The sequence below is a fragment of the Carassius carassius genome, chromosome 17 (assembly GCF_963082965.1).
Source record: "Carassius carassius chromosome 17, fCarCar2.1, whole genome shotgun sequence".
Lineage (NCBI taxonomy): Eukaryota > Metazoa > Chordata > Actinopteri > Cypriniformes > Cyprinidae > Carassius > Carassius carassius.
This window is the reverse complement of record NC_081771.1, coordinates 27,756,284-27,777,004: the sequence shown is the minus strand read 5'-3', so window position 1 is coordinate 27,777,004 and position 20,721 is coordinate 27,756,284. Positions and strand designations below refer to the sequence as shown.

At 36.5% G+C, this 20,721-nt stretch overlaps 1 protein-coding gene across 5 annotated transcripts in view; it reads left to right on the top strand.

Moving 5' to 3' along the window:
- The window catches only part of kalrnb (kalirin RhoGEF kinase b), a 112,948-nt gene that overhangs the window by 85,464 nt on the left and 6,763 nt on the right, over positions 1 to 20,721 (top strand). For 4 of the 5 annotated variants that reach the window (XM_059571581.1, XM_059571582.1, XM_059571583.1 and 1 more), the window contains one exon: positions 2,018 to 3,364. In XM_059571581.1, the coding sequence (XP_059427564.1) occupies positions 2,018 to 2,236 (219 nt within the window). In that variant the 3' untranslated portion in view covers positions 2,237 to 3,364. Of the gene's footprint in view, positions 1 to 2,017; positions 3,365 to 20,721 lie in introns of those variants that run through there. The other variant, XR_009438153.1, reaches the window with a different exon arrangement.

Below are 20,721 nucleotides of genomic sequence, written 5' to 3'. Positions count from 1 at the left end.
TAATCGCATCCAAAATAAACATTTTTGTGTACATAATGTGTATGTGTTTTTATATTTATTATGTATGTAGATAAATACAAACACATACAGCATGTTTTGAAAATATTTTCATGTATATATTTATATTCATATAATTGATATAAATATATTTTATGTATAAACATAACATATTTGTTAAATATATACATGCGTGTGTGTGTGTGTGTGTGTGTATTTATATATACATAATAAATATACACAGCACGCACACACATATTATGGTAACAAAAACTTTTATTTTGGATGCGATTAATCGCAATTGATTGTTTAAGAGCACAGACTAAACAAAACTAAATATTTTACATAAGTTTAAATATAACAAATTTTACTGTTTCATTCTGCTTTCTAAATGCTGGTCAGAAATCATGAGAGTGATCACAAATTCCTTTAAGTTTGTATTATTTTATGATTAATTTTCACAGTTATAAATGGGGTTTTATGTCTGGAAAATACACACCGTTGAACAGGCTGGGGGTGGTTTTTTGTAGAAGCCTTTTATGCTCATTAAGACTGTTAAATTAAATTGAATTTTGAATGCTAGTGTAACTGCCTTTATAAATATTAGGAGGGCTTATCATATTTTGGGCTTCTTTAGCATCAAAAAGAGCAGCTTTCTCACCACTGAACTCTGACGTGAAACTGATGTCCACAGCAAAAGTTCTAGAGTGAAAGCACCCTAATCAGCCCGTGTGTCAGGAGACCAATTATCTCAATAGCATTCTGTGCTTAAACAGGCTTTTGTTATCTAACTAAATCAATTAGTTATCCTGACCATTTTAATTAGTGTCTCATCCAGGCCAGATAGATGTAATTAAACGTAATTAGTTCACACTACACTAGTTCTACACTCGATGAACTGGATGTGTCTGTGCTGCAGTGCTGTGAAGTTCCAGTCTAATTGTCTTTGAGGGGAGGAGAGGTGCTGCTAGTTATTCTTAGTGGGGAGAATGGCCTAGTTTTCCAGCTCTGCCTGTGTTCTGTACCTGTTTCTCCTCTCAGTAGGGTCTCTTTCTTCTGATCTGTTCTCGGTCTTCCTTGTTCTCTTTTTTCTCTCTGCAGTCTCTCTCTCTCTCTCTGGTGAGCTTGTATCTTGGCCTTGGCACACTCTGCTTTTTTCTGTGTCCCTAATAAATCACATTGTCACCGAATACCAGACTGAAGGAGCAGCTTGCTACTTTTTATTTTTAAATGTCTAAGCTTTTCACCCAGCTATTTATTTCTCATGCCAGGTCAAGGTTGACAGTGAGGAACAGACTTTTGTCTGTAAAACTTTGTCCTGATTTGTCTGAAGTATTCGACCGTATGATTGAAGGATATACGTTTGAGGATTTAATTTTTACAAAAATCAATTTGATTTCAGTTCAATTCTACTCTGATCTTGATTCGATTCTTTTGAAGATATTTCTAGTCCAAAGAAATCTAATTGAATATACGGCAAAAAAAATCTCTAGAAACTGTAAAGCAGTAACCTATACACAGAAGTTTGTTCAAACAGCAAAAGATTGATTCTTTGTATTTAAAAATCATTATAAAACAGATATTTCCGGTCCTTGATTCTGATTGGTTGAGCCAGGTTCTAAGCTGTTGTAAATTATCCCACAAACATACACCTTTGTTTACGTTTGTGTGTTTCTCGGCAACCACTTTGTTGCAACCACAACTAATTCTGAGAAACTACATTGTTTGGTGGAAGAATACTGTTTTTATTAATATCATTACACTTTATTTGTTTTAGTTTTTTACCTTGCTACGTACTGTATATGGAATAACTATTTTATAAAAGCAATAAGCCCTGTGAAGCCATGGTTTACAGTGAATTTATAACAGCTAAGGGGGCTTATTGATTTAATATTGGTTCATCAAAATGAGATTGGATTAAAATCTATATTTTTCAACCCAGCTTAATTAAATTGTATATTGTTGATCAGAATGTTTAGTCTCATGTTTTAGTGATCTTCAGATGTGTTTGTGTTTCCAGGAGCTGGACGAGGGGGAGTGTAATGGCCTGTCATCGGTGCTAGTGACACAGGATTACAACGCAGTGAAGGAGGACGAGATCTGTGTGGTGGTTGGTGAGAAGGTACAGATCCTGGCGTCCAATCAGCAGAACATGTGCCTGGTTTACCGACCTGCAAACAGCCAATCACCTGCTGCAGAGGGCTGGGTGCCGGGTCATGTGCTGTCCTCGACCCGGTAAAGCCACGCCCCCTCAACACATCGGAATAAACCACTACTCACATCCACCATTCAGTTTCACCTGCCTACTCTGGGAAAGCATGCCAAGACATGCCACTCAACCTCCTGCTAAGCTACTGTTGGTCAGTCAGAACAGGAAGTCCCGCCCCGTTCCCCTGCAGCCGTACAGTTGAGGACTTAAAATGCACGCTGCGACAAATGGTGTTATTTCACCTCCCATAGTCGATATGGACAAAAAAAAAACGAACTACAGAAAAAAGGAAGTTCAAGAAAATATATTATACTGCGAATAATTTAAAAAAAGATTGTGTTGTATAGAGAGGAAACGGAGGTGAATTTACGTGTGGATGTGTATGGATGTAAACGTCGTCCTTTCTCATCAACATGCTCCATTATGCGCAACAGACTGTTTTGAAATGGGGCTCTCTCTTTTTTCCCTTTGTCTATGCCAAGTCATTTGCACACTGTGTATATTTTCTTTTACTGAGAAGCTATTTTTGAAGAGGGTTTTTTTTCCTTAAGTGTCTTATTTTTACAGCTATTAGGCGTGGCACATTTATTATTTTCGTTCAGTTCTGTCAACCCGTTCAGTGTTCTGTACAAAGTATTCTGCACTTTTCCAACAAATAGTATCGCCATGATGGCAAGTTGTGCAGTACCGCAATCGTCACAATGCTCATAACTCTAACTAAAGATTTAAATGTATTATTCTGTATCATTTAAAATTTGTACATAATATTTTTGACATTGCCATATTAGATGCACAGCAGAGGAAAACGGTCCCTCTATTCCTGTCAGGCTCAAGAGGGAAAAAAAAAACACGTCAACTAAGCCCTGGTAGTCTGCACTGCCTCCAAAACCCAGCCCTCTGATTTTACATTCGACATCATCTGATTTAGTATGTAATAAGTTATCATCTGAATCATATCAGAACAGATGTCTACTCAAAATTAGTCGATTAAAAATGGATGTTGTTGAGTTCTGAAGAGTAGTCTCTGCTGTCAGCTTTCAAATCTCAGATATACGTGTAAATAAACGTATAAAAATACAAAGAATTCTAGCAGGTATTCCACTTGTTAAACTCTGGAATGTTGTTCACAATAAAGCTGACAATTTTTCATCTTGGAAATTGTGCATTCTGTATCATTTGAGCATGTGTGCATCTATCTTCAGCAGCAACTATACTATTATAACAGAGCGATAGTACTTAAAACCTGAATATATGAATATAATTTCAGTCTATATATAGACTGAGGAGTACTTTTTCCCGTACCAACTGATTAACGTTTAGGATTCATGAATTTAGTTGTTTGAAGACACCTTAAAATAGCAAGGAATTGCATTGTGCCATCTCAGGCTATGTAATTTATTATTTTATGACTATTTTTCTACCTTGTCTATCCTTTCACAGACACAAGCGTTACTATATACTAGTTTAAGTAGAAATATGTGATAGTTTTCACATATGAGCAGCATTTTAGTCCCTCTTTTCACTGGGACTGTTTCAAATTTTGGATTTGTAATTTTTTTTTACATGCTAAGAACATTTTTGAGGGTGACCACATGTCAGTTAAGAAAAAAAAATCTTTATATAATTTATGAAATTTTTTATTTTATTTTTTACAAGAGAGAAATCCAAAATAAAATATACTCTAAAGTTACAATGGAAAAACCTGTATCAAATATCATTTTTAAAAGATGTATGAAATTAATGACAGCAACAGGGTTGACGTCAAAGTAACAGGACCAGAGTAACAGGGATGACAGGACACACATTCTTCAGCAAAAGGAACATATTTGTTTACATAGGACTATAAAGTTTTACCGTATTAAATTTGCGTTCTATTGTTTTGTACTTACTTGGCATAGTTGTATTAGTCATGTCACCTTTTTTTTATTTAGTGCTTTATTCAATACAGATTGTGCCAAAGGAGTGTTACAATGTTAAACAGGTTAATAGTGTCGATAATATAGGAGAACAGTAGTTAATAGTTATTTTTTCAGTTAGTCAGTCATTGTTGATTTAGCACATTAAATGAAATAAAAGAGATATGATGTTTATTATAATTACTGTGTCCATAACTTCGCCATTGTCCCCTCACAGAACTTAAAGTATGCTGATCTGTTCAATTATTAGGCAAGGAAGATTATCAGATCTGGGTCTTTCTGTGATCATCTTAAAGATTTTGATGCTAAAACTTAGGTTTCATTTTCTTTAACATTGCGAGGCTGAGGAGAGGGTATGCAGAGTCTGTTGTTGATAATGAGCGGGGTAAGATTATCAATAGCAATAGTAACAATACTAAAAATGTAACTGATGCTCAAATGCCAATAACACTGAATAATATAAGCATTAGGTCAGTAATACACCCAGGGTGACCTTTAAGATGTTTTCACCTAGTCTAGGTCGTCCCTGTTTCCCACGTCAAAACCTTTTAATCTGAAAAAACATTTTGGTTACGTATGTAACCACGGTTCCCTGAATAGAGAATGAGATGCTGCGGTGACGTCACCGCATGGGAACACCCCTTGGTGTGACGAATGTCTGAAGCCCTGTACCATCCCGCAAATATTATTGGCCAAATAGTGTTTGGCACCACCCTACGCATGTGCATGCATAGTATACCTGGAGAAAGGTAACGTCACCGTATGGGAACCTTATACCATCACGCCTGATGTACCTTAGATAGCTGGGATCTGATAGTCATGCTCGACGTGAAAAAGTCCACTTCTGCCTCTCCAAACGCTCGCCATATATAGCTCACCCTTTGGGAGTGCAACCTCCGTTCCCCTTCCTCCAGGTTCTTTCTCGAAAGCAAATCCGCTCAAATGGTTCGGTAACACTTTAGAATACTGTATCTTACTTAATGCATAGTTGATAAGGAATTATTGCAGAACTAATAGGTATTTATCTATGAACACTTCAGTCACTACTATTAACTACTAAGGAAGATGTGTTAACTAATCAGTATGTAATATCGTTTTTTTTATTGTGTTAAGTAACAATTAACTAATCAATAACTACTGAATTTAGTCATGCCTCCTAAATAACTACTAAGTATCTACTAGTTAAGGTTCAAGAAAAATAACTATTAAGTAACTACTACCCTACTACCCTAACCCCCATGTATGGCCAACTGCTTCGTGAGTGAGGTCTTTATGAAGAAATAAACTTCGGAATGGAACCCCAAGTGCCTTGCCACAATTAGCTAACTTACCTCAGGTAGGTTTATACATGTATATACAATACAGTAGGCCTATGTGTGTCTTTATTAGGTCAATTATTTCAAAATAGGCAATGACTGAGGGGAAGTGAAAATACGGGGTACCCTAGAATATTTAACAAAGAATTACTACATAGTTATGAAAGGAACTACTTAGGAATTACTGAGGGAAAGTGAAAATATAGGGAACCCATTAGTAATTAATAAAGAATTACTACATAACTCTGAGGGAATTACCTAGAACCTGGAACAGTATTCTAAAGTGAAAATATAGGGAACCCATTAGTAATTAATAAAGAATTACTACATAACTCTGAGGGAATTACCTAGAACCTGGAACAGTATTCTAAAGTGAAAATATAGGGAACCCATTAGTAATTAATAAAGAATTACTACATAACTCTGAGGGAATTACCTAGAACCTGGAACAGTATTCTAAAGTGAAAATATAGGGAACCCATTAGTAATTAATAAAGAATTACTACATAACTCTGAGGGAATTACCTAGAACCTGGAACAGTATTCTAAAGTAAAAAGGGAACAGATCCATTAGTAATGAGTGATTGTTTTTGTATTTCAGTAAAGTTATGACTCAAGTGGCTGTTCAAAATTTTTTTATTAGCTTCATATCCTCAAATGACTTTACTGAACAATGTTTGAATAAAATTATCTGATGTAATGTCTTAAATGCAGTAATACTTTCTAATATCCTTCATCAAACACCCCAGAGGACCATATCTGTGCTCCATCCCCATCCAATAAGTCCATTCAATACAGGCCAGGTGTTCCTTCAAGAGCTTCTCGGTCTTGTTGCCTCTCAATCTCCAGATCTGACTTTTGTATGTAGACCATGCCCTTTCAAGATGTTGTGTGTGTCCTCCATGATTTGGGTTAACAAAGAACCTGCTGTGATTCACAGAGTAGTGAGAGTAGCCCAGCATTGTCAAAGCCCTGTAGGGTCTCCACTCATCACTTAAAATTGTGGATCCTGGGCGAACATGTCTTCTGATAATGGGAATGAGATGATTTCTTGAACGGCGTTCTACGAGTCGCAAAATTGGTCGTCGTCTTTGAGCTTTAATGGCCAGCATGCCAAACACCCACTTTTTCCTTTTCCATGTTGCACCTACTCTCCCACGTCCATACTAGAAATACAAAAATACTGTTAATAACTGCTTTTTTTTGCTGATTGGCTGCATAAGCGTTGTCCTTTAAAATAAAATAAAAAAAATAAAAAAATTCTACACTTTCAACTTTCATCCAAACCACAGTAAAATAATAACATGTTATGTTTTACAAAGAAATAAAGAAGTGTGAAGTCCGCACACTGAAAATTACTGCTCCAAAAGAATTTATTAAAAGCAACGTTTCGACCCTCAGGTCTTCATCAGACACAGTGCCTGATGACTGTGCCTGATGAAGACCTGTTGGTCGAAACGTTGCTTTTAATAAATTCTTTTGGAGAAAAAATTTTTTTATTAAAATAAAAATATACTTACTTACTGTAAGTAAAAAAAAAGAACAAACAAATAAATAAATCAAATGCATGGGTGCTATTTTACTGAATAACATTTCAAGTTCCAGCCAGGTTTGTTCTTCAATTCGCTTACTATTGCTCATAATATATTGATACTGAAGGCAGAGTACATTAAAGGAATCATTCATTATATTACTAGTGTACATCATGTATTACTTTTTTTGCTCAACACAAATTAAGCTTTTTAGAAGAATTAGGTCTTCACGTCCATTTAATGCAAGTGAATGCCTGCAAAAACTACAGCTTCAAAAATATACAAATAGTCTTTAATAAATATATTCTGAAGTAATTCAAAAGTATTTGGGTGAGAACATAATAAAATACTGTATAACTCCTTTCTCATTGTAAATTAATGTAAATGTTTTTAAGCCTCAATCTTGATCATGATGATTTTTTAGCATTGGAGTGCTGGCACCCATTCACTTGCAGTGGCATACAGAGCTGCGATATTATTTTGAAAATTCAACAGCTCTACAGAAGAAAGAAAGTAATTCAGATCTGGATATTTTTATTATTGGGTGTACTTTTTATTTAAGTTTTAATTAGTCAATTACTAAATGTGAGAGTTACTGTATTGAATTTAATAAGATTAATTAAAAATAGAATGTCATTGTAAAAGCTTATACTGTATTCTATACAGCACAGTAGTGTAATGCTTTTTACAGTAATAAACTGTGATTACAGTACACTGTAGAATTAGTGTTATGCTGGTAAATGAAGCTGCCAGTATTTTACTGTAATTTAACATGGACATATTTTACAGTACATATGTATTTTAATATTTTTTAATTATTACACACATTTAAATGGAAGTTTGTTTAAAAGCTATATTTTACTTTTTTATGTTGCCATCATCTGTGAAATTTTTAACTGTTAAACATAAAATGAATAATAATAATACAATATGTCCCACCTTCCTTTTATGGCGGAAGTTGCTTTCATCTATAACAATGAACTCTGTTCTTCCACCCATATTCTGTCCAGTCTTCTTTTTATATCTCTTTAAAGCATCTTTACAGACCAATCTGAGCTTTTGACTCATTTTACTCAGGGTTGCTGAACTTCCAGCTATGCCATCCTGCATCATGTCGACCTGCCTTAATCTTAGTCCTTGACAGTATCTGAAAAAAAGAAAAAAAAAAGAATTAACCATGTCTACATCAGAGTGCTGCGACAAAGGCAAATATAACCCATATAATCAGTGATGCTGATGTGACACAAAAATACAAAATAGACTTTCTCTCGCTCAAATGCACACACACACACACACACACAAAGAGAGAGAGAGAGAGAGAGAGAGAGAGAGAAATTAACTGGTAAGACTGAAACAGCAGCTTTTAAGAATAAGAACATGCAACTTTTTTTACAGTCTATTATTACCTACCGGTATATGAACTTCATCCAGTTTTGTAAGGTCACCTTGCTTTTCTCAAAAATTGATCCCGCCCTGCATGTCTTTTTCACTTTATTACTATGTGTTCGTCTTTTACATTCCCTGAAATCACCATAAACATAATTTAGATATAATTCAATAACGTAAAATATTACATTTAGCATGTTAATAATATTGTTATATATATATTGTTCTACATTTACCATTGGTATCCATCGCCTTTTTGTGTCTTCTGGAATTTCATTTTTTTTTTACACAGTCTGCATTTTCAGTCTGCGTTTTTGTAGCCATTCAACTAACCTTCTTGTCCCTCTTCTGCTGGTTTGCTCACAAAGTGAAACAACTTTCGTACCAAGTGCCATTTTTGTTGTTCAAAAACCTGCAACCAAGCAAATATATATATAAAAAAAACCTACGTCCGGTTCAGTAGGCGCCTTTTTGTCCTTATTTGGAAAAGTTACGTACTACCCTTAAGCAGTACCCTCATTGGACAATCGGGTTATGTGATTGTATTATAATAACTTAACATTTCGAAGCTTTACTGTTTAAGGGCTACTTTTGAAATTCCAGGGAAAGTGCATGTGATCCCAGGACGATTACAAAATTATTTAAATCTTAAAAAACATACCTAAAAGGGATTTGTATCTTTTTGCCCATTCCGAATCAGTCCTATTTGCGAACCGGTTGAAAAGATCCGTTTCATTTAAGAGCCAATTAGCGGACAAAACATGGCATGTATACAGTTTAAGCAAGACAGGGTAAACAATAAAAACGTTATAAAAATGTTGGAAGATCTTAAAATAACTGGGATAAAGCCAGCCATTTATATAATTTCACTTTGGAGTAATGAACTAGACGAAGGGGAGTCACACCAAATGATTGAATTCATTAGCCGAGATGGGAGTTATACGCAAATACGGTTGGACAACCATATGACATACAGTTCCAGCTCGGAAGAAAGCATGGCGATGGATAAGAGAATTCCGCGGAAAAGGGCACGACCTCAACGTCTGATCGACGAGAATGACGAAGAAGCCGGTAATTGTGTATTTCATCATATGTTTTCTTAAAATTGCACAGTATTAGCATGTAAAGTTACGTCTTAATCAGACATGTCGGTGTTGTGCCGATTTCTGTGGCCTACCAAAGTGACCGCAGCAGGTACTTTATTGAGCTAGCTAAACCAGAGACAATTTATGGCTAAACCTAATCCTAAACCTACCATCACTGAATTATGTACATTGTATAAGGTTACACAATTAGGTGGATCCCTATGGGACGGGGACGGGACGGGACGGGACGGGGGACGCGGGGGGGGGGGGGTGGGGGGTGAATGAACATGCGGTTTTGTTAACGTGATTTAATTGTGCCCACTTCAAAATACCGCAAATAAGTATGGTAACATTAACGTTACATCATTAACAGAATTGTTTAGTGTTTTAGAACGCACTTTGTAACTTATTTTACATGCTATTTGGTGTGGCCTATGGGCTGAATCAGAGCTCTGGGCTGGATTAAATTCTAATTCACTGACCGAAGATGGAGCTATGGAACGGTTATCCTGGTAACCACCAGCGCTGGGCAAATTTCTGGTTGATTAAGTTACCAGTTTAATGAGTACAATGAAAACTGTGGTTACTGTTATTTAGATTACACGCATTAGATTATCAATTTCTACATTTTAAAACTTGTTTTTCGCAGGCTGAAAACAACAAATGCTCTTTTTTATGAAATTTTATATGACATAGCCTATTTAATCTAATAATTAATACAATCAGCTTTGGCTGTTCTCTTAACATAACTAAAATGTGTTTTGTTTCAACAGAAACATCAACACCACCTGCACCAACCCAGCAGGTGTCCTTAATGAAAATTAAGGAAGAAAACATATTTTTGCAATCCAAAATCAAAGTACTTGAGGACAAATGCAGAGATCTAGAGAGTGAGAGGGATTTCCTGCGCAGCAGTCTGACTAATGGTAAAATGCTCTCTGTCTAATAAAAAGCAGTACTGTAATTTTTTTAATATGCAATCATTTAAATTGTTCAATCGTTATAAAGATTTACCTATACAATTTTTTTTGTATGTTTAATGCATACAAATTTGTATAAAATTCTTTATAAGATGGACTTGACATCTCAATCACATAAATCACATTATGGAGAGGGTACCCTCGTGGTTTTGGACCTTTTCATTAACGAGTTAAAGGAATCATCATGGCTAACTCTAACTGAGACTGGACCCTTTTTCAAAGTTCACAGTTATCAACATCGCAAGTCTAGTTAAGTTTTTCATATATTCATTTTTATAACATTTAATACACATTTATAACTATAGATTTTGTAATATTACATAGTAAATGACAAAAAACAACAACAAATCAACGCTGCTGTGAGGGTGTTTCAAATACTGCAAAAGTTACATCTATCTTATTTCTTATAAAAGCAGTGGAAACTCTATCATAGATTTCTTTCTTTTGCTAGAGAAGTTCACTGCTATAGAAGTTTACTAACTGTGATGACTTCCGCTTCTGAGAACCCTGGGCTGGAAATGTGAAAAGGGTCCATAGCGAATATCTGCAAAGGCTGCAAATGCATTCTATATACAATGAAAGATTTAAGCCCTATTCGGACGAGACTAGTTTAACATGGAGAGGTCAGGTAAAGTAATTACCAGAGGTTCTAATTGATTTAATCCTGTCCGAATGTACAGTCTCAGTAATAATTACGGACAGTGTCAGTAAAGATTACGGTGACTTTTACCTTCTGTAAAAAGGTCCGGAAAAATAACCTCAGGTAATACTAATACGGTGTGAAAAAAACACTGTAAATATGTATGTAAATATTCCATAATTTCCTGTTTAAAAGCAGTTTTTCAAGTATGGAAGCGCTTGAAAATGTATTTAGTTGCGTTCTAGGCAGTGGGACAAGTCTGTGGCAAAACTCAAGTGTTTTCTGCAAACCATTCACATCTAAAAGAATGTTGAATGAATGCACTTGTTAGAGGCACAAAACAACTTTTAGCTTTAGGTAAGTGCCTATTACCAACAGAATTAATGAATTAAATTCTTGAATAGTACCAACATAGGCTTCTATTGTAATTGAAACTTGCCGGCCCAGAAAGTTAGTAAAGACATTGTTAGAATAGTCCAAGTGACTAAAGTAGCTCAACCTTAAGTTTATCAAGCGTCGAGAATACTTTTTGTGCGCAAAAATAACGATTTTATTCAACTATTAAACTTCTTCTTTAGACCTTGAAAAAGTCTCAGGCTCTATGCTTGCACTTTTTTATTCTCATCATTTTGGTTTCTTTAATTTTAAGTTTATTTGGATAAAAGCATCTGTTAATTGAATAAAAAGTTTTTTTAATTTTATTTTACTGTGTTGTATTTTAAACATTTATATTTATAAGTTATATTTTTAAATGGTAAAACAGTTTACAAGCTGACGTCTTGTCCAAACGCATTACTTTGTGTTAATCAAAGTAGTAGCTCACATGTGTATGATGGCAAATAATTCAAATTAAACATAGTTCCCTTTCAAGGGAACTCCTGCTGCATCATCGCTGTGGGAACACTTCTGTGTGATTGCTTAGGAAGCATGTATGGAACCAATAGCGATGATGACAAAGCGGTTCTTCAGGGAACTAAGGTTACATGCATAACCAAGACTTTTTTTTTTCTTTTCTGTTTTTCTTGTCAGCATTGTCAACAAAGGATGAGATGCAAGGAGCTTCCTCAAAAATGCAAAGTATGATTTCCAACCCTGACTCTTCTGATGAAGGAGACAGCCTGCATGAAAAGAAAAGGGGGAAAAGAATGGCAAGAAAGGAAAAGAAAAAAAAGTCAAAAAAAGTGGAGTCTTCATCCTCTTCCGATGAATCAGTATCCTATTCCAACTCTGATTCATCTGTTTCATCTTCACCCCACAAACCAAGGAAACATAAGAAGAAATCAAAGAAAGCAGAACAAAAAATGCAAAAAAGCAGAAGAGGTATGTTGTCATTGTCATATGTCATAATAACTATGCCATCATCAATGTTATACTTATAATGGTATCCTAAAGTACTCGGGAAATGTTTGAAATACTAGTGTAAAATGTTGTCAAGTAAGGCCTTGTCCACACGGACACGGGTATTTTTATAACCGTGACTTTTTTTACGCGGTTCGGCCGTTCGTCCACACTGAAACGCAATATCAGGTCACTGAAACCGAACATTTTTGAAAACTCCTGCCAGGGTGAGGATTTTCAGAAACGCTGGTTGCAGTGTTGTCGTGTAGACAGTCAAACCGGGGGTTTTGCCTTGCGACGTCAGAGTTTGTAGGCTTCTGATTGGCCAATGTGGCTTTACAATATTGCCACCTGCTGGTGTGGCATGCTCTTGACAGCGCTTGATAGCGTGTTTTTGCGTTTTCATGTAGACGGCGACCGAGCATGTGTGGACGGGATTTTTTTTTTTAAACGCAGGAGGAAACACTCCGGTTCTAAAAATACCCATGTCCGTGTGGACTAGGCCTAAGTGCATTATCAAAAACACATGCCTGATAGCGCTCCGGCGCCATGCCGGATTTCCGGCGTACAGACTTGTCTGCGGGAAAAAAAAAAAAAAAAACAGGTTTGCGTTCGCGTGATCTGACAATTCCCAAGATCTGAGAGGCGCTTTCACTAAACCACACCAGTAAGCCTACTTCAGCCAATCGGTAAAAGGGTAGGGTCTGGTCTTGGTTTTTGGCCAATCAGATTGTTTCAGCAGTCACTCCACGTGCGAATTTGTTGTTTTGTGTTTCCCATACACTACGAATGTGTTTCCCACACTGGCAGCGCGAAACATAGTCAAAGTCATGGAGTGCAACTTTATGAAGCCAGGGGAAGATACCAAACTTGTCGATAAAGGCATAAAGAATAAATTAGACTATCTAACCGAAATTAGCGGAGGATAAACTCGACCGTTATGCATCTGTCTGTCTCGAGGGAGCATGCGGGCTATCTTATTACACACCCGGCATCTCGCCAGAATTTAAAAGAAATCTGTCTGACAAGCTTAAGAATAACATGTTTTCACTTAACATTGATGAGCCCACGGACAACGGTGGGGTTCGGTGCATGAATATACACGGAGAATACACGGTATAAAATGAATAAAACTCGCGTGCAATTTAATTAATGTAATGCGGAACTACTGTTAGATATGCGGGTTCTTTAGGGACACCTAATCTGTAGCCCCGCCTTAGCTCCGAAGCCATACTGTCTATGCTCCGAAGCAGGCTGCGATGTAAAGATTGCAATGCTGGAATATGTTGTGTGCGTGTCTGAATGAGGCGCGGGCGCGATCGAACAGTGGAAATATAAAAAACATACTCAGTCATTTTTTTGTTCATACGGGACATCATTCAAACTGCAAAGTGTTAACTTATATTTGTGTACACTCGCAATATAAAACAACAGTGTGCTTTTGTCAAACTGTAAACTCTTGATAAACTGTAACCTACAACTGCCACCCAACCAAAATCACACACAAAAGCACACACACAGTTTAAACGCAGAAATATTTATCCAACCCCATATAAAAACAGTCTGTCAGTGCCGTCTTTTGGACATTCATCATGGTTTTCATTTCTTGTCCTCAAACACAGCACTAATCTGTTTATTTTTAAGTTACACATTCTACATTGGTTATAGAAAATTAAATGTGTTTTTAATGGTAGTATTATTTTATACAGAATTAAATTATTTATAATTGAGATAGGAATAAAGTTAGTGTTAATTAATATTTTAAGTAAAACAAATATATTGATCTGTAATATAGCAAATTAATTTTAAATTCAGGTACAATTACCAAACATATCTCAAGGTCTTTTTGTCTTTTTATTAATTTAATTAATAAACTAATTATATAAAACTATTGTCAGTGCACTACAAATAAACTGGTTCTATGCCTTTACTTTATTAATAAAACTTATTTAAAAAATACAAGGCTTAAGACATTTATTTTCCTTTGGTGGTACAGCCTGAGACATGCAAAATAAAATAAAAATTGCCTTCTGCAATTTTGTTTTGCTTTTCCCTCCGAACCGTGATGTCTGAACCGAGGTATGAACCGAACCGTGACTTCTGTGTACCGTTCCACCCCAAAATGTACCCATTGATTCTAAATGTACTGGTCCGAATTTATGACAAGGATGCAGGCAGTGTGAAAACACAGCACCTTGCCAAGGGACTATTTATCAAAAAGGGACTATTTATCAAAAAACACCCCTGGATCCCGCTTGACAATTATGTTGATCAGCCATATATCTTGGCTTAGGGGCCCGCTTACCTCCCATGGAAAAAAGTTGAGGCTCAGGATTTTTTTCTACTATCACCCCTGAAAACAATGTCATAAATAGTTTTCACTTCTCAATTAACATCATAGAAAGCTAAATGAATATTTGGTGTAACCAATTTTGTTTATGTAATCCCAGACTCAATAATGATTATCAGGACCCAATGGGGGTTGTTCCATCTGTGTCAGTGCCTATGTGCTCTATGTGAATGATATTGATATTTAAATTGATATTGAAATAATTAACAAAAGTTTGTGTGACATCTAATGTGCCTTGGATTTCTCACATTATTAAGGGTTTTTTTTTCTGCTCTCAAATAGCATTCAGTATATTGTCATTTAATATTTAAAATACATTTCTTGAATGTCAAATTTGATTTGTGAGAAAGTTTAATCACACTATTTGGGACATTGTTTATATATATATACAGTGTGTGTGTGTGTGTGTGTGTGTGTGTGTGTGTGTGTGTGTGTGTGTGTGTGTGTGTGTGTGTGTGTGTGTGAGAGAAATATTTTATTTGAGTCTTATTTGAGTCACTTACCAATCATGCACCTTTGTTCTCTCCCAGTGTTTCTACCAGAGCATGCCATTCAGAGGTACAAAAAGGTCTTGCAGTACATCAATAAGGGAGTCACCAAAACCCTGGCATACCACAAGTGTGGGGTTGACCGAAAAACAATTGTTGACACTGCAGCGATAGCGGAGCTGGAGGCGTGTGACATTGAAGCCTACAAGACCTTGCGTGAAAATTTTCATAGAGGGCAAAAACTGTCACGATTTGCCGACCAATGCAGGGAAATTTGCATGAAAGAGCCACTTCAAACTGTGATTGAAGAAAAAAAAAAAATGGCCAGCTAATTGACCTCTGTCACAGACAAAAATAACTGGTGTTGGCAAGGTTGAAGTTCAAACCTTGACAGTTGACGTTTTATAATTCGGTCAGTTTTTTTGTAATTTGGTCTGACAGGTTTGGAATTAAAACAATGTTTTCTTTATGTTTACCTGCTGTTTTATAGGTTTTTTTTTTTTTTGTACATGTACACTTTCATTACACTTTTTGCAATAAATTTCAATGTTCTAATAATTTGTCATCTTGTATTGTGTAATTACAGTTCAGTAGCACATAATCATCTGGTGATATCAGATGATTATTATATTATTCATTAATGGGTTCCCTATATTTTCACTTTAGAATACTGTTCCAGGTTCTAGGTAATTCCCTCAGAGTTATGTAGTAATTCTTTATTAATTACTAATGGGTTCCCTATATTTTCACTTTCCCTCAGTAATTCCTAAGTAGTTCCTTTCATAACTATGTAGTAATTCTTTGTTAAATATTCTAGGGTACCCCGTATTTTCACTTCCCCTCAGTCATTGCCTATTTTGAAATAATTGACCTAATAAAGACACACATAGGCCTACTGTATTGTATATACATGTATAAACCTACCTGAGGTAAGTTAGCTAATTGTGGCAAGGCACTTGGGGTTCCATTCCGAAGTTTATTTCTTCATAAAGACCTCACTCACGAAGCAGTTGGCCATACATGGGGGTTAGGGTAGTAGGGTAGTAGTTACTTAATAGTTATTTTTCTTGAACCTTAATTAGTAGATACTTATTAGTAGTAATTTAGGAGGCATGACTAAATTCAGTAGTTATTGATTAGTTAATTGTTACTTAACACAATAAAAAAAACGATATTACATACTGATTAGTTAACACATCTTCCTTAGTAGTTAATAGTAGTGACTGAAGTGTTCATAGATAAATACCTATTAGTTCTGCAATAATTCCTTATCAACTATGCATTAAGTAAGATACAGTATTCTAAAGTGTTACCAATGGTTCAAATGTCCGGGGAACTGCTCAGATGGACAGAAATCTGTTCTGAGGCACAATCTCACCGTCACTGTGTGCACCGTCACTGTGTGGCCTGCATTGAAATGGCAAAGGCATGACATGAAAGACTGAACACTTGGGGGAGACAATCGTGTCCTGATTGCGCAAGAGTCCAGATCTATCCCCAAAAAGGTTATCCACTTGGAGAGGATCAAAACACTCTTTGGAGATTCATTAAAACGCTTGAAAGTATATTAATAAAAGACACATTGGTTGAGAGGAGCCCAAGGAACTCTAACCAGGAGGTCTAACCAACTCGAAAAAAGGGAACGAAGCTGAGCAAAGCTGTACAAAGAGCTTAGCATGTGTACTTTAATGCGTAAACCCAGGCTGCTTAGATGATTCAGCACGAGATCTCAATGAGAGCGTGCTTGAGTCTGTGATTGTGCTAATACCAGACAATGCCCTGGAGCCGCAATGGGGCCAGAACTGCGTCTATGCATTTCATAAAAGTCTGTGGAGCCTGGGCTAAACTGAAGGGAAGAACATGGAATTGATAAGCTTAAACGTGCAGTATGGAATTTTTGGCCACCAGGGGTCACTCAATCAAAACAATAACATGAGACGTACTTTGATGACGTCGGGAAAGAGCGTAGGCTCATGGGAGTTGTTGTTCATTGGAACACGCGCTCTGTCGCTCCCCACATTCCTCACTCATTTTAACTGAGGCCGGCGACACACTGGATGCGTGGCGTGTCAGTTTTTAATTCGGCTCCCATGTTAATAGGTTAGAGCAGGGTTCCTCAAATCTTGCCCTGGAGGTCCAATGCACTGCCGAGTTTAGCTCCAACCCTGATGAAAGTCACCTGCCTGTGATTTTCTAATGATCCTGAAGACACCGACTGGCATTGATTAGCATGCTCAGGTGTGGTTGATTAGGGTTAGAACTAAACTCTGCAGTAAAGTGGATCTCGAGGTCGAGATTTGAGGATCCCTGGGTTAGAGCTTGCAGACTGCCTGCGTGAGACGCGTGTCTCAGGCACGGCTCGAGCCGCGCGGAAAATGTGTGCATGCTAGAAATAGAACCGACGCCTATTTTTCACGCGACACGCAAGCGTGTTGGAAGCGTTTCCAGGCAAAATATAATAGGAAAATATGTTTATATGTAATTTTGTACACAAATACATATTAATTCATGACATTTTGATGTTTGAAAGTCTATAGGTTGACATAAATTCAGATACAAATGTAATTTAAAAAATAAATAAATAATTATCGATTTTCAAATATTACACCTGTCAAACATAAGTCATTTTGCCGTCAATACTGTTGACGGTGTCCTTTATCAGTAGGCTTTATATTTATGTTCAACATGAAGTATAGATATTGTTGTCATGAAGACAAGAGCCTGGTCTGTCGGCGGTCTCCCTCTATGTCACCTACAGCAGCAGCAGCGCGCCACGCTTCTGGCACGCAGCAGAGCAGCACGCAGCCAGTGTGTCACCGGCCTTAGTATTTTGACAATCACGTATTTTCGAACGGAGAGATATATGAATTATCAGACCCCTATCAAATCAATATTCCATCTAGCTAGTAGTAATATATGTAAAAAAAAAACACGGTTGCCTTTCGTTAATAAATATATTTAGGCTACGTTTATACTATGATATCGAACAAGATAGTGAACTGCATTTGAAGCTACTTTATCCAGCTAGATATAGAACACATGTAGATTTACATTATACTCTTCATGAGAGCTAGTCCGTCTGCGTTTTACACAAGACATCATCGTTTCACAAAATATACGGATAGATAGTTAGCTGAATGGATGCATACCTGTTTATTAGAATGCAAGCATCTCTCTGTAGTTTCAGCTTGTCACGAAGCTCTCTCTATCTTGGAAATGCAACTCCAATATTTACCCGTGTCTCGTTTCTTCTTCGTCCCAAAACCTTCTCATGTCATTTATTTCACTCGTACGTTTGCGCTTCACAGAACGTGCAGGCAAAGCATAATCATGATCCATAACTAAGTTATTGATTGAAGTATAAATACGAATATAAACAATATAAATATAAAATATAATAGTCTCGATCAAGGCTAGCTACTACTTTTTCTTCTTCGTCTCGTCTTTGCTTCTGCTCACCTTTGTATTTGGCGGCTCCGCCGGGTTCCGCAGGAAGTTAGATAAACTAGAGGGGTCAAAGTTTATATGACGCCATAGACGGGCGACAAAACGGAAATAAAGAAACGTGCCGTGTCTTCTAATTAAACTATAATTTTCTCCGGATTTTAAAGTTCGTGGAAACTGTCGGGATAATGTAAGTACACAACAAAAAAATATATATAACATAGATATAGTGATATCTGCTATTTTTAAAGCAGAAAAATTACATATTGTGCCTTTAAAGTGATTTATCCCACTCGAGTGGGGTAGAGAGAGCGTAGTGGAAAAACTCCACCGCAGCACTGTCCTCATAGTCGAGGCCGCACACATTGCCACAAGTCACCGCCCCATGCAGCGCCTCGGTAACCGCAGAAGTGTTATGGCAGGGGTTAGACGCGAGGGCGAACTAGAGAAAATGTATAATCCCGAGTGCAGAACTTAGCCACAGGCTATCACAATGAGAACTTGTAGAGAGGCTGCTAAGCGTACCTCTCATGAGTGTCATCCCCGTGATAAACCTCTTACATGGTTCATTACCTTTCGTTGACTCATCGCGTCCGTGAAGAAGAGTTGAACACAGCTCGTATAATTGTTGCTGAGAATGCGAGATGCTTTCCTAGGGCACAGAAAATTTGCTTTCCTGAAGGAAATGAAATCTGAGCAAAATAGTGCATGGCACGCAGGTGTACTATGCGTGCGCGTGCGTAGGGTGGAGCCAAGCGCTATTTGGGCAATAAAATTGGCGTGATGGTACAGGGCTTCAGACATTCATCACACCAAGGGGTGTTCCCATACAGTGACATCTCCGCAGCATCGAAGTGACCTATGAAAGGGAAACAGGGATGACAGTAACAGATGAAATTAATTTTCTACCTAATAGCTAAGTTCCCAAAAACATGTTGTACACTTTGAAAGAATGTTGTAGATTTCAATAATATAAAATGTGATGAATTGTTTAAATTTACATTCAAAGTGGTAACAGAATTGACACTGCATGATCCCAAAAAATGTATGGATAAGTGCAAATGATGCATTAATTTCTGCAATGGTTTAATGACTGAAATGTGTTTGTGTGATGCTGAATCCAAACCACTAGGTGTCAGTTTAAGTCCAAAATGACTACAAAGATGTGATGTAGATCCAATTCAGGTAAGATTGTTACCTATACAGCTTGAACCACAATAATAGTCTACAATTCAGGCCTGCAGATATACATTTATGTAACTCTCACAATACATAATTAAAAATATTGGGGATTATTATAGGCTATTCCTTCAAAGTAAAAAGAAATAGATTTTTTTCCTGTGTGAGTCAATAATTCATGCTTCAGAGGATTAAATACAAGACAAAAGGATGAAATATTTACCGTTACCGCAACAGAAAACATGGATGCCTCTGCATGTTCCACTCGTTGTTGGTATTATGGCCATTACTTTATATCAAACTTTTATTCATCAAAGCCATCAAGGGTTTGGTTGGATCTCTTCTTGATGAGATTTTATACTGGTGAACATTACACTATCATCAGTACCAGACCAGACCAATGAATAGGTAATTTTCTTGAAATGCGGTTCGATATGAAGCTAATAAAATGAGGGAGACCTACTGTACCGTATGACTTAATCCACAAGAATAATAATAATAAAAAAAAAGATTAGTTAAGAATGATGTACACATACGGTTTATTATTATTATTATGTTAAATATTAACCAATTTAAAATTAACTAGGTTGAGGTGGGGATATATGGGAGAAACTATGTGTGTAGCCTATACTCATGGTGGTACTGAGGTTATAACAGCACTCTCTCTACTTAATACTAATTTATACATTTATATAGCCTATAGATCGTATTTTTCATCAAAAGACATTTGTAGCAGATGAATATGGAAAAAAAGGCTAAAAAAAAACACTACACGCTCTTCCTGTTTTAAGATGTTTTAAAACACATTTCCTAAAATGAATTCCTAAAAACAACAAAATACAGACTTCTCTATCTTTGGCA